The sequence below is a fragment of the Macaca nemestrina genome, chromosome X (assembly GCF_043159975.1).
Source record: "Macaca nemestrina isolate mMacNem1 chromosome X, mMacNem.hap1, whole genome shotgun sequence".
Taxonomy (NCBI): Eukaryota; Metazoa; Chordata; class Mammalia; order Primates; family Cercopithecidae; genus Macaca; species Macaca nemestrina.
In genome coordinates this window covers 44,213,355-44,226,214 of record NC_092145.1, presented here as the reverse complement: position 1 = coordinate 44,226,214, position 12,860 = coordinate 44,213,355, and the positions used below count along the sequence as shown (strand labels likewise).

The 12,860-nt window shown below is 37.2% G+C and overlaps 1 protein-coding gene across 13 annotated transcripts in view; it reads left to right on the top strand.

Annotated features, from left to right (window-relative positions):
- The window catches only part of LOC105490475 (p21 (RAC1) activated kinase 3), a 292,458-nt gene that overhangs the window by 220,805 nt on the left and 58,793 nt on the right, over positions 1–12,860 (top strand). For all 13 annotated transcript variants that reach the window (XR_011618400.1, XM_011756150.3, XM_011756145.3 and 10 more), the window contains 2 exons: positions 5,505–5,636; positions 6,145–6,310. Coding sequence is in view for 12 of the 13 variants with exons in the window: in XM_011756150.3 (XP_011754452.1) it covers positions 5,505–5,636; positions 6,145–6,310 (298 nt within the window). In the remaining variant the exon portion in view is untranslated. The remainder of the gene's footprint in view (positions 1–5,504; positions 5,637–6,144; positions 6,311–12,860) is intronic.

The following is a 12,860-nucleotide window of genomic DNA, read 5'->3' as shown; positions in this document are numbered from 1 at the left end:
AGGAATCTGGCTTTCCAGTATTCAGTGGGAAGCTTTTGAAGTGTTTTGGAGCAGGAGGGTTAAGTGATTAACACTTAGACCTTGGGAAGAGTAATCTGACAGCAAATGTCCAGAATGAATTAAGGACAAATGGTGAGACTGGATGAAGGGACACTAGTAGGGAGAATATTGCAAGCATCGAGGTAATCAGAGCCAGAAATGAGGTAGTAACAGCAGGAATGGGAAGATTACATTCAATTTCTAGAGGTATTTAGATTATTAATTGGATGTTGGAGGGAAGAGTGAGGTCAAAGATGAACGCAGGCTTAAACTGATAGCTGGTGGGTAAAAAGATAATGATGCTGTCTTTGAGGAGAAGCCGATTTCTGTGGGAAGATGCTGAGTTCCTTATTAGTTTGAGTTTGAAGGGCTGGCAGGACTTTCAGGTGAAGATAATGGATTGATGGCTTGATGAAGGCTAGGTTTCTATTGATTGAATGAACTGAATTGGACCCCGACGTTCTATTTGAATCACTTCAGTGGGACTCAGTTCCTTAGGAATGGATAACTGCACCTTATGTTTTCCTTATAGTTTTAGAAGAGAGTATGCTTCGCAATGTGTATGTCTTTTTGCATCATAAAAACTCCCAATAGATCTGGCTGTCTACAAAATCTAATTTAATGGGTCTGACAAACCCTTGTAGACATAGCCTGAACTGATCACAAGTTTTGCATCCTTTAGTAGCCTGGGTGAGAATTAAAACAGAAGCAATGTTGTATTCTCTAAATGTTTTAAACTCATGATTCTGTAATTAATATTGAACTCAGGGAGAGATGTCATAGTCATATAACACCTGCTTTACTGCTTATTTGTATTAGCTTCTTTGGTATTAGTGTATTCAATTTCAAATACTGTTCAGGCCCCTACTCTTTAATTTGAGGCTAATTTTAAAATTTCATATTTTTGTTGTACTGTTGAAAATAAAATGACATATTTAGAATCCTAAGTTAGTATTCCAAGTGGAAGGTAACAGCAATAATATGTCATTATTGTGTTGTCATATTGAATGTGCCATTATCTGTGCTTAGAGCAACTGGGTGTGCAGTTGACAGATTGCTCTTTTGTGATTTGCAGTACTGGCTAATTTTTTTTATACGTAGTTTAATTCCTTTACTTCAGTGTGCATCAGAATTTCCTGGGGATTCTGTTAAATTGAGGATTCCAGGGCTCCACTTCCAGAGTAGATCTGGAGTAGAAACCTAAAATCTACATTCTAAACAATCACCAGAAGTGGCCCCCAAACAACATTTTATATTGTCTAAAGCCTCTAAGTTCCTTACCTCTAAGTTCTTTGGCCTTGAAAAATTAAGCTCAGAGAAAAGGGAATTTCCTAAGGTTCTCTACTGGTGTGTACATACTCTAGCTGGTGTATTCTCTAAAGCAATGTTCAGAACTTGGAGTTCATGGGCGGGCTTCAGATCTATGAACTGTTGAAGTTATATGTAAAAGAATGTGTCTACCTGTATTTTTCTGGGGAGATAGACCAAACCCTAAGAGTCTGGGACCCAACTCAGGTTAAGAACTACATTCCCAGCCAGGCGCGGTGGCTCACATCTATAATCCCGGCACTTTGGGAGGCCGAGGCGGGTGGATCACCTGAGGTCAGGAGTTCGAGACCAGCCAGACCAACGTGGAGACACCCCATCTCTACTAAAAATACAAAATTAGCTGGGCATAATGGCACATGCCTGTAATCCCAGCTCCTTGGGAGGCTGAGGCAGGAGAATTGCTTGAACCCAGGAGGTGGAGGTTGCAGTGAACAGAGATCGTGCCATTGCACCCCAGCCTGGGCAACAATGGCGAAACTCCATCTCAAAAAGCAAAACAAAACAAAGAACTATATTCCCTGCCCCAATGTCTGGCAAAATTAGAGTGTCAAAAATATCTAATTTGATGACAAAAATATTCCTTACTTGTTATCCATCTATCTATATTTCTATAAGTTTAGAAGTTTTAGATACAGTAATTCTCAGCCTGGAATGAAGAGTATGGAAACATTGCACCATTGACTCCAAAAATGATCACCCAGAAAACCTCTAAGTAAAGCTATGTTTATTAAAATTAGAGTGACATAAAAGCATTACTTTGATAAAGTCTTAGTGTCTTAAGAAGGAGATGTCAGAAGGGATTATTTATAGGGTGTTAGGGCTTAGACTGTTTGATTTTAAAGCAGGTCTTGCAAGGTGAGGAATGGGTTAACATTGTGCAGTGTTTATGATAAAATAGCTTTGTATTGGTGAATATAGCAAAGGAAGGGGCTTGAAGCAAGTTTTAGTGAGCAAGCTGTTAGTCTCGATGAGCAAATTAGTTGGTTCACGGTATCTTCTAGAAACAAGTATTTCCTAAAGTAAGAAGCTATGTTATTTTTACTTATTCTCAGTATTGTTTAACATAAGAACATTAAAGTATGTCTGTCTGGATATTGCCTAACACAGGGAAAATGAAATATGCCCAGTCCCAGTACTGTTTACACGGTGATAGTAAAGTATGCCCGATCCCAGTATTTTTTAACACGGGCAGAAATTGTTAATTTCAGTTCTCAGTACCGAAGATTGGTATCCTTGGTGGATTGCTGGGGTTTTAACGCTCTCTGGCCCAACCATAATTCAAAACATACTATCCACTCAATGCCATACATTCTTCCAAGTCAACCAACCAATATGGCAGGATAGTGTTTGGTCCAAAGTAAACAGAAATATCTGTCTTTTTCTTTTCCTACAAACCTTCAGGTTTTCTAATAGTCCCTTAAGTCTATCCTTGGAGATGGGGAATGGCTTCCATTGGAGATTAGCTGTGAAGATAGTAATGAATGTTAACAGTCAGTGAAATCTTGCAGGTGGATCTTATCTAGTGAAATATTAAGACTTGAAATGTGTAAGCTTGCCCCTTGCCCAGCAGACATTGACTGGTCTTTGTACCAGTTTAAGGTTTGGACCAAGAAGACTAGACTTTGAATCATTCTTTTTGCCTCTAGGGCTGTTTTTAGAGCCTAATAGACTGTATATACTCTCACTTGTAGAGGTCACATCATGCATTGCTTTAAACATATTAAAGGGCCCCCATACTTCACTTTATATTTTTGCTATAAATTTTTGAAATTATTTTTGAAATATTAATTTTGAAATTATTTCTTACAAGTAACTTTTAAAATGTATGATTAGGTATAATTTCTTGTTAAATCATTGTAAATATTCAAGAATTATTGCTAAATATGAAAATCTAACCTACAATTTATATTTAATATAATGAAATTTCTATAAATGCTAGACATAAGAGACTAGTTAAGTTGGCATATTGTTATACTTAACAGACATTTAATCAGACATTAACTAATTTTGACTTTATAGTTTTCTTCTGGCTTTTTGGAGCTGATGATTTATTTCTGATGGCAAACACTTTCATAGGCCCACGTAAAACTTATCAACCCTGGGCAAGGTTCATATTGCCTAATGGATAAAATAGCACCATTTGCCATATAAGAAAGTACTCAGCTTCCACCCTTCTACAAAGAAACAGTGATTAGGTACATTCCTGAAACCGGCTGGTATAAGATAGGGCAAAACTTTCTGGAACATAATATCAAAGCAAATTTCAATAACCCAAAGCCCGTTTCTCCCTGTGCCCACTGAAGTCCCCTGAAGAATTAGTGTTTTGCAAGAAGAAAGTGATTTTTTTAAAAACCTGGAAACTTAATGTCTTTAACAGATGTTGCTATCCACATAACTATACAATGTAATAGCCCAGTTGTTATGGCTAAATTAAGAATCAATATAGCTGCATAAACAAGAAAACCAATGTTCAGTAAACATACAAACTTCAATCTATAAACCACTTAGCATCTATATCAGGGCAATAAAATATTCTTTCAAATGCTTGTTTATAAATTCTAGGTTGTCTTTCTTCTCACAACTGATAAGTCTTTCTGGCTCCTTTCAGATGTATGATTACACCTTATTACTTCACCATATGTTTATACATGATTGTAGAAAAGCCATATTGAGTTTTTAATCATGATTGAGGTCCTTTGATGTAATGGTCTATTAACAGGCTGCCTGTAACTGCCTCAGGAGCTTTGTCCTCAAAGAATGAAAATTCATTGTCGGATTATGTTAGGCCAGTATACCCAGTGGCATAAACAAAAACAAAATAAATACACAAAAACAAACCAAAAACAAACAAAAAAACACCTATAATAGCACTGTCCAACAGAAATATAAACTATATTCATAACTTTAAATTTTCTAGTAACCACATATTAAAAAGTAAAAAATAGGTGAAATAAATTGTAATAATATATTAAGCCAATATATTCAAAATACCAGCATTTCAACATATAATCAATATAAGAAATATTAATCTAACATTTTACAATTTTTTTATATTAAGTATACAATATCTGGGATGTAATTTACACTTGAAACACATCTCAATTCAGGCTGGCCACATTTTAAGTGTTCTGTAGCCTTATGTGGCTGGTTGCTATGTGGCCATATTAAACAGTGTAGACCTGAGCCATAGTTCATGGTTTTTGAACTTGAGCATGCATCAGGATCACCTGGAAGGCTTGTTATAACACAGATCACTGGGCTCCACTTCCAGAGTTTTGATTCATAGGTCTGGATGGAGCCTGAAAATTTGCATTTCTAACAAGTTCCTTAATGATACTAATGATGCTGATCCGGGAACCAAGCTTTGAGAACCATGGCCATGGGTCTTTCAAAATCAAACTTTGGAACCATTTTACCACTGTATTAACATGAATGATCAAGAACTGTCCTTAGGTATTATTGCTATTGTACCACAATACTGTCGTATTATTGCAGTTTATAAAACATCAAAAATCTCCATTTAACTCATGGTTAATATTGAGTGATTATTCATGTGGATGAGTATTCTTTAGATCTTCATGTCTATTACTCTCTGAGTGCTTCTTTCCAGGAGGCTGGACAGGGAAGAGACGTTTATTGGCTTGCTTGTTCTTAGAGAGTATTTACAGAGCTATATTAATACAATATGCATATGCATGCTCTGATCCTTAGGTAGAAAATAGTTCTTTTCAAGTGGACAAACTGTCAATCAATAAATTGATAATCTTCCCAGTATAGAATCAAGGCTCTAAGAGCAATTAGTTTGATTTTTAATGTATTTCAAAAACATTGAACTTTAAAATATTAAGTGAATAATAGTCCACTGTTTTTCAGCTCAATGAGAAATTTTTTTTTAAAAATACACTTCATGGTTCTTTAAGCCATGACATGAATTTATCTCTGAACAAGTTCAGAGATTATATTCAGGTGAGCAAGCCCTGGCCACCAAATTGTTGATGATTCTGATCATTTGTGAAAGATGTAGTTTCCTCCTATCCCTACATGCTTAAATATTTTCATTTCCTTTGTTTTATTTCTGAAGAAAAACAAAACAAAGGAGTTAATACCTGATCTATAAACTTTGTTTTTGTCACAAGAGTACAAAAACAGCATCTGAGCCTCCATTGGCCCCTCCTGTGTCTGAAGAAGAAGATGAAGAGGAGGAAGAAGAAGAAGATGACAATGAGCCACCACCAGTTATCGCACCAAGACCAGAGCATACAAAATCAGTAAGTCACAAAGGACTATTTCCAAATGATTCAAAAGATGCCCTTTGGAATAGTCATAGAGTTAGAATATAGTTAATCTACTGCTACCTATTAAGCATCTTTTATGTTCCAAGAGCTAGAGTATAAAATATGACCAAGGTTTTGAGGATGCTGTTTGAGGATACAAGATTAGCACATTAAACAATTAGAGAATAATACCAAACAATACATAACTGCTAAGTAATAAAAATGTTGGAGAAGATAAGGAAGGAAATCCATGTGAACCAGGTAGGAAGAATTGCATAAACAGAGGTCCTCAGACCACATTTAGCAAGGCATGTATAGGGACATCCAAAGACTAGCTCCCATGATCTTTCAATAGTGTTGTACTTTCAGCTACTCAAAGTCCTTTTTTTTTTTTTTAAGAAAATACCACTTGTCTTTAAAAATTCATTGATATTACAATACATTGACTTCACACTCTTTCCTTGGCCTGCTGTTTTAATTGTAGAACTTTCTGTTTTTTTAGATCTACACTCGTTCTGTGGTTGAATCCATTGCTTCACCTGCAGCACCAAATAAAGAGGTCACACCACCCTCTGCTGAAAATGCCAATTCCAGTACTTTGTACAGGAACACAGATCGGCAAAGAAAAAAATCCAAGATGACAGATGAGGAGATCTTAGAGAAGCTAAGTGAGTACTTTTTGCCATGATTACTTTCTTCATGGGAGTGTTTCTCGTAAACCATTTAAAATGGGAATTGATCCTTTGAAAGTTTTAATCTGCTTATATGAACTCCAGACTTCCCAAAATCATGAGATGAAAAATTTGGGACTCACTGCATATGCCAGAACACTTTCTCCTTCCACTCCTAATTTGACAGGAACTAAATATTTTTACTTGAAGGAATCAATTGAGATGAAAATTGATAAGACAAATTAAGTAGCAAGTTTTAATATTACATCTTCAAAAGAGATAGAATAGTCTGATAAAATATGTTATGATCATAACCCAAGGGCCCTCAACTAATCAGTGATGATAGATATGTTAACCTCAAAGCCCAACACAGTCAATCAAAACTTGTAACAACAAATAATATAGCTTTTTCCCTTAATTCAGAAGCATTTCTATGTGGCAGGAGAGACAGAACTAGCAAATGCTAGTAGCTTCCTTCCACAATGTCATTAGTATGTACATACTTGTGTGTACACACTTGTTGCCCCAATTTTAGAAAACACTTACCTTCTAGTTACTTTTCTGGGTCAAGAAGATAAAAAAAAATGAATTATCTGCTGAAAAGTCAAAGGTTTGTAAAGCATATTCATTAAACTCATACTATAAAAGCCTCTAACAAATTGCTAGATATCAGCAATAAGTACCCTCCCCCTCCAACCCCCAGTTTGACTAACTCCTACTCATCCTTCAAAACTCAGCTCAAAAGTTGCCTCCTCAGAAAAATGTTGCTTGTCTCTCCCAGTCCAAGTTAAGGGCGTCTCTTCCTTACCACTTTTATTGGAGCAAATATCAAACCATATTAGTCTGACTTCTTCACTACACTGTGAGATTCTTAAGAGCAGGGACTGTGCCCTTTTTTCCTTACATGTCCAACTCCTAGTTCATGCCTATTACATAAAGGCATACGGCAAATGTTTGTTGAGGGAATGAATGAAAAAAATAAGTAAACAAATACGTCTTTACTGAGTTCCTACTTGTCTGTTCTATACAAGAAACTTTGCAGGACACAACAGAATGAAACTTTCCTGTCATCAAGAAATTTAATCTTTTTTGGAAAATACGATTTAATAATATGATACAATTACAGCATAAGAGAATCTCGTTTCATGTATATTTTTATTTAAAAGACCTCAGAAAAGGAAGAGAGTAATTCCCACTATAGGCCACAGGGAGGCTCTGCAGAGGTGGTGGTAGGATGATTTTGCCCTCCCAAGGACATTTAGCAACGTCTGAAGACTATTTTTATTGTCCTGATTCAGAGATTGCTAGTAGCATCTAATGGGTAGAGGCCAAGGATGCTTCTAAACATCCTACGGTGCATAGGACAGCTACCCTCCGTCCACCTTACAGTAAAGTATTATTCAGTCCAAAATGTCAACAGTACTGAAATTGAGGCATTTGAGTTAGATGCATTTGGAAAGGCAAAGGTCGGAGTTGCAGCTGTCAGTGAGCACTCAGAACTACAATTGCTAGATTTTTGCTGACTTTACTATTCATGATTAAATATGCCACTAGCACTGATACTAACCATTTGCTGTAATAACAGCAATAGTAATTCTCATTTATTGGGCACCTTCTGGGTGGGCCACTTTACATACATTATCATAGTTTCACAGTAGTTCCTTGCAGCTGATCCTAATATCCTCATTTTACAGATCAGTGAATGAAAGTAAACTTTAAAAAGCTTAACTGACCAAGTCACCAAACTAATGTGTGGCACAGCCAAAGTTTGAACTGAGACCTGTTTACCTTCAAAGCTTACACCTTTTCCATTACCTACCTACTTTGCTTCTGCATATCCCAACTGTCTATTTTTGTAAAAAGGAAGAATGAAATGAAAGAATTGCCTGGAATAATTTAAGTTCAATTATTCAGACAATTGCCACAATGTTTTTCTTTATTTTGCATATGTAGACATGACCTATGTGATTATATCAGATTTTAAAAATCCAACAGCCGGCCGGGCGCGGTGGCTCAAGCCTGTAATCCCAGCACTTTGGGAGGCCGAGGCAGGCGGATCACAAGGTCAGGAGATCGAGACCACAGTGAAACCCCGTCTCTACTAAAAAAAATACAAAAAATTAGCCGGGCGCGGTGGCGGGCGCCTGTAGTCCCAGCTACTCAGGAGGCTGAGGCAGGAGAATGGCGGGAACCCGGGAGGTGGAGCTTGCAGTGAGCCGAGATCGCGCCACTGCACTCCAGCCTGGGCAACAGCGTGAGACTCCGTCTCAAAAAAAAAAAAAAAAAAAAAAAAAAAAAAAAAAAAAAAAAAAAATCCAACAGCCTTGCTTTAATAAAATGACTGTTATTTGGTATCTGTTTCAAATCTCAATGGATGTATTACAACAAAAATGCTTGTATAGTTTTGTTAAGTTAGTTGACAGAGAAACAAGCATTATTTTCTTGGACCAAAATCTTGTTTTGCTTGTAAACTCTAATCGTGCTAGAGCTGTGTCCTTATTATTTGTTGTTTATTCTGCTCTACACTGAGCAACTTGGTGAAGAAGGGGAAGCTAATTTGATACATTTTAATTAAGAATTAAGTGGGTTTTTTTTTTCTCTACTGGACTTCATGCTTGGGCATAGAGACAGTCATTTTCCCTCTAGCCAGCAGGCCACCTGTGACTGCCAACCTTACATTGAATTTGTAGATTTTGTCAGGGTGAACCTGCTGAGAAATGGAGCAGTGCTTCTCATGAAGCAGATCCAGTGAACTATACTCTAAAGTCCACAAAGTCAGACTTTCCTGCTCCACTATTACCCTCTCTGTGCCTTCTCTTTGCCATTACACCTTTGTCTAAGGATAACTTCAGACAAGTGACTTAACTCCTCTGAGCCTCAATTTTTAACCTGTGAAATGGAGATAAGAATCATAACTACATTTTTACAAAATTACATTTTTGTAAGAGATAAGGTCTGGCTCTGTTACCCAGGCTGGAGTACACTGGCACAATCATAGCTCACTGCAAACTTGACCTCGTGGGCTCAAACAATCCACCTCAGCCTCCCAGGTAGCTATAATTTTAAGTATACGCCACCATGCCTGGCTATTTTTTTTTTATTTTTTGTACATATGGGGTCTTGCTGTGTTGCCCAGGCTGGTCTTGAACTCCTGAGCTCAAGCAGTCCTCCTGCCTCAGCTTCCCAATGTGCTGGGATTACAGGCAGGAGCCACCAAGCCTAACCCATTACTACATTTCAAGACTCTGTCTATAGGATGGATTTTAAGGAGCTCATTCTATGGTTAAGAGGTCGGATATTGGAGTCAGAAGGATCTACATTTAAATCACAGACCCATTGCTATTAGCTGTGTCACTTAGGGCCAGTTATTTAAATTTTCTGGACCTCCATTTTCTCATCTAAAAAGTGGGGATAATGATAATATAAAAACCCCAGCAACAGTACCAGGTACATCATAGGGGCTCAGTAAGTGGTAATTATTACTACATAAGTATAAAGCCTTAATAATATAATACAATGGGTCAAGCTTTGAAATAAGTCATCACTGGGTCTGAGTCATAGACTTATACTAGCTGTATGTCCTTAGTCAAGTCACTTAACATCTCCAAACATCATTTTCTTTATCTGAAAGATGGAGATAATAATTGTACCTACATAATGGGGGTTGTGTGAGGACTAAATGAGTTAAAGTAGATAAGACATCTAGCACAATAAACAGTAGTATAAAATTGTTATTATGCTATTTTTAGAGTGAAAGCAATCATATTTTTCAGCATAAAAATGGGGTTATGGGGTCTTACCAGTGTGACAGAATGATTGAAACCAGGAGTAATCCCAGATGTATGATTACTGTACAGAAGCCATCAAGTATCTTGGATTCAAGGGCCCCATTGGAGCTTGGGGAAAAAGTAGAGCAGCCTGTGCTGAGAGGCAAAAGAGAGGAAAAAGGGAAACAGGGAAGTAGAAAGATGGCCAATATCCCATACCAGAGTGGACCTCATAAGCATGATGAAGAGTAGATGGCAGCCTCTACTAAACCATCCTCACCTTCAGTGTCAGGGGTCCGGTTACTAAGAGGTGGGCAGCCTAGACCACAGAGCTATTCTTCATCTTCCATGCAGATACTGATTGTGGTGGCCAGACCAAGAATCATTATTGGCTGAAATGAACAGGTCATCTTTCGGTTTTACATAGACAAAGAGCCTGGGTCTGGCTTGTTCATTGTGGTCTGTCCCGATCTGTTGATAAATAAAGAAACAAGAACAGAAAACCAAACACTGCATGTTCTCACTCATAAGTGGGAGTTGAGCAATGAGAACACATGGACACAGGGAGGGGAACATCACACACTGGGATCGGGGTGTGGGGGGCTAGGGGAGGGATAGCATTAGGAGAAATACCTAATGTAGATGACAAGTTGATGGGTGCAGCAAACCACCATAGCACGTGTATACCTATGTAACAAAACTGCACGTTCTGCACATGTACCCCAAAACTTAAAGTATAATAAAAAAGGAAACGCCCACATTTTAGTGACAAATTTCAAAAGCCAGTGACTGTCAGTAAAGTTGTGTAATACAGGAAATTTGTCTTCAATCTCCTTCCTCTGGGCCCCACAATCACCGACTCCTTGCCTCGCGCCTCCCTCAGCATTCCTCACTCAAAGCCTTTTTCCTAATTCACCCTCATATAGAACTGATATCAGTTTAGATAATTATTTTACTTTTTCTCAGAAATCAAAATCTTCATTTTGCTAAAAGGATAATCTTTTAATGGTGGGAGTTCACTTAGTCAGAAAATATATTGATGGGCTTTTCTGTCACTGAACTGAAACCATGAATGCTATTTTCAAATGCAAGTATTTAGTGTTCTTAAAACCTGTACTTTAAAATGAATAATTTCTTTCTTATTTAGGAAGTTCTGGTAGGAAATTGTTCTGGTATTGCTTTTTTTTCTTTTGATTTTGATTTGCTGATTTTTAAAAACTTTCTCCCTACTGTGTCACAGTGTTTTTTATCTATCATAATTTACAAAAGCAAATTATAATAACTAATGGAAAAGATAACTTTAAAAACTTGTTTTGTGATTGAGAATGGTAAACAAGGCCTCTAGTATACTTACCTAACATCAGTAGATGGCAGCACACACTCTGCTGTGAAGGGCAATGGGTGTGGAGACACCATTTTATTTGAATAGCAGTTAAGTTCAGAAGTGGAATCTCATCAAAATGGTTGTCTTTTGGTAATCCTTGTGAAAGGATTTATTTCCAGTTTTTTTTCCCCTGCATAACATGGAAATAAAGGTTGAATAATTTATTACCATAAAGCCACATTAACTGAACTCCACCAATTGGAATGGGTTATAATTCAGAAAGTGACTTGGGCTGAAGCTTACTTGCTTTTTCTATATGGAAAAAAGTTTGCTTAGCAACTTAATAGTAAAACTTTTAGAAGACTATAAACTGCTTAATAAAATTATGGCTTCAAATGACTTTAAAATCATTTCATTAAAATAAAAAAGTCCAGGCCTTTGCCCATTAATAGCTAATTTGAATAAGGATGACTCTCAGTTATATAGAAATCTTTTAGACAAGTTGAAAAATAAAAGGCCAACTCAGAAATTGCTAAATTGGTGGCATTCTATAGATACAGCTCAAGTAAAATATATTCTCCAACCCTTGCCTTAAACCATGGGGCATTTACAAACGGAAATAACTAATTGTATTTTACTGTAATTTGGAAAATATTCATTGAGTATTCAGTATATTCTACACATGGCATTGTATGAGGAGGCACTGAAGATACAGAGATGAATAAGACATGGCTCCTTGTCCTTAAGACATAGTCTAAAAGGCGATATCAAATACCATGCACACACAAAGGAACCTATGCAGATGACTGCTTAGTACAGAGAGTAACTCAGCACAAGTGTTACATTGTGACCAAGACCTTAAGTGAACCAGGAAGAACTGTGGAATTCCTATCATGTATATCAGGTATATTTCTAGCCATAGATACAACATTGAATGGATGCCAGATGATTATGGAACCCTTCAGTTCTAATTCTTGCAAGTCAAAGTTCCAAATAGATAGATATAGACATCTGATATATTAAGTACAGAGAGAGAGAGAGCAAGGGCCAGAGAGAGAGAGAAGATACAGTAGTAGCATAGAAAAGTGAAGCTGTTAATTATTCAAAGGGATCAGAGAAAGCTTCCTAGAAGAGGCAACATCTAAACAAAGTTTTGAAGCATGACTAGGAACTTGCCACAGAGAAAATATGGGAAGGACATTTCAGGCAGCGAATGGCATGTAAAGAAGACTTGAAGGCATATGTCTGGGAACTCTGACTTATTCGGTGTTACTTGAATAAAGAATTGATGGTATATGGTGACACTGGCGTTGTAGGAGAGGAAACTGAACTTTTAAGCAGGAGCTGATCATGCGCTACCATTAGTTTGTTATGCTCAGAGCATGAAGTTCTAGTGAGGAAGTGGTAAATAATGAGAAGAGAATGAAGCGGGAGCCAGATTAGGAACCTTGCATTG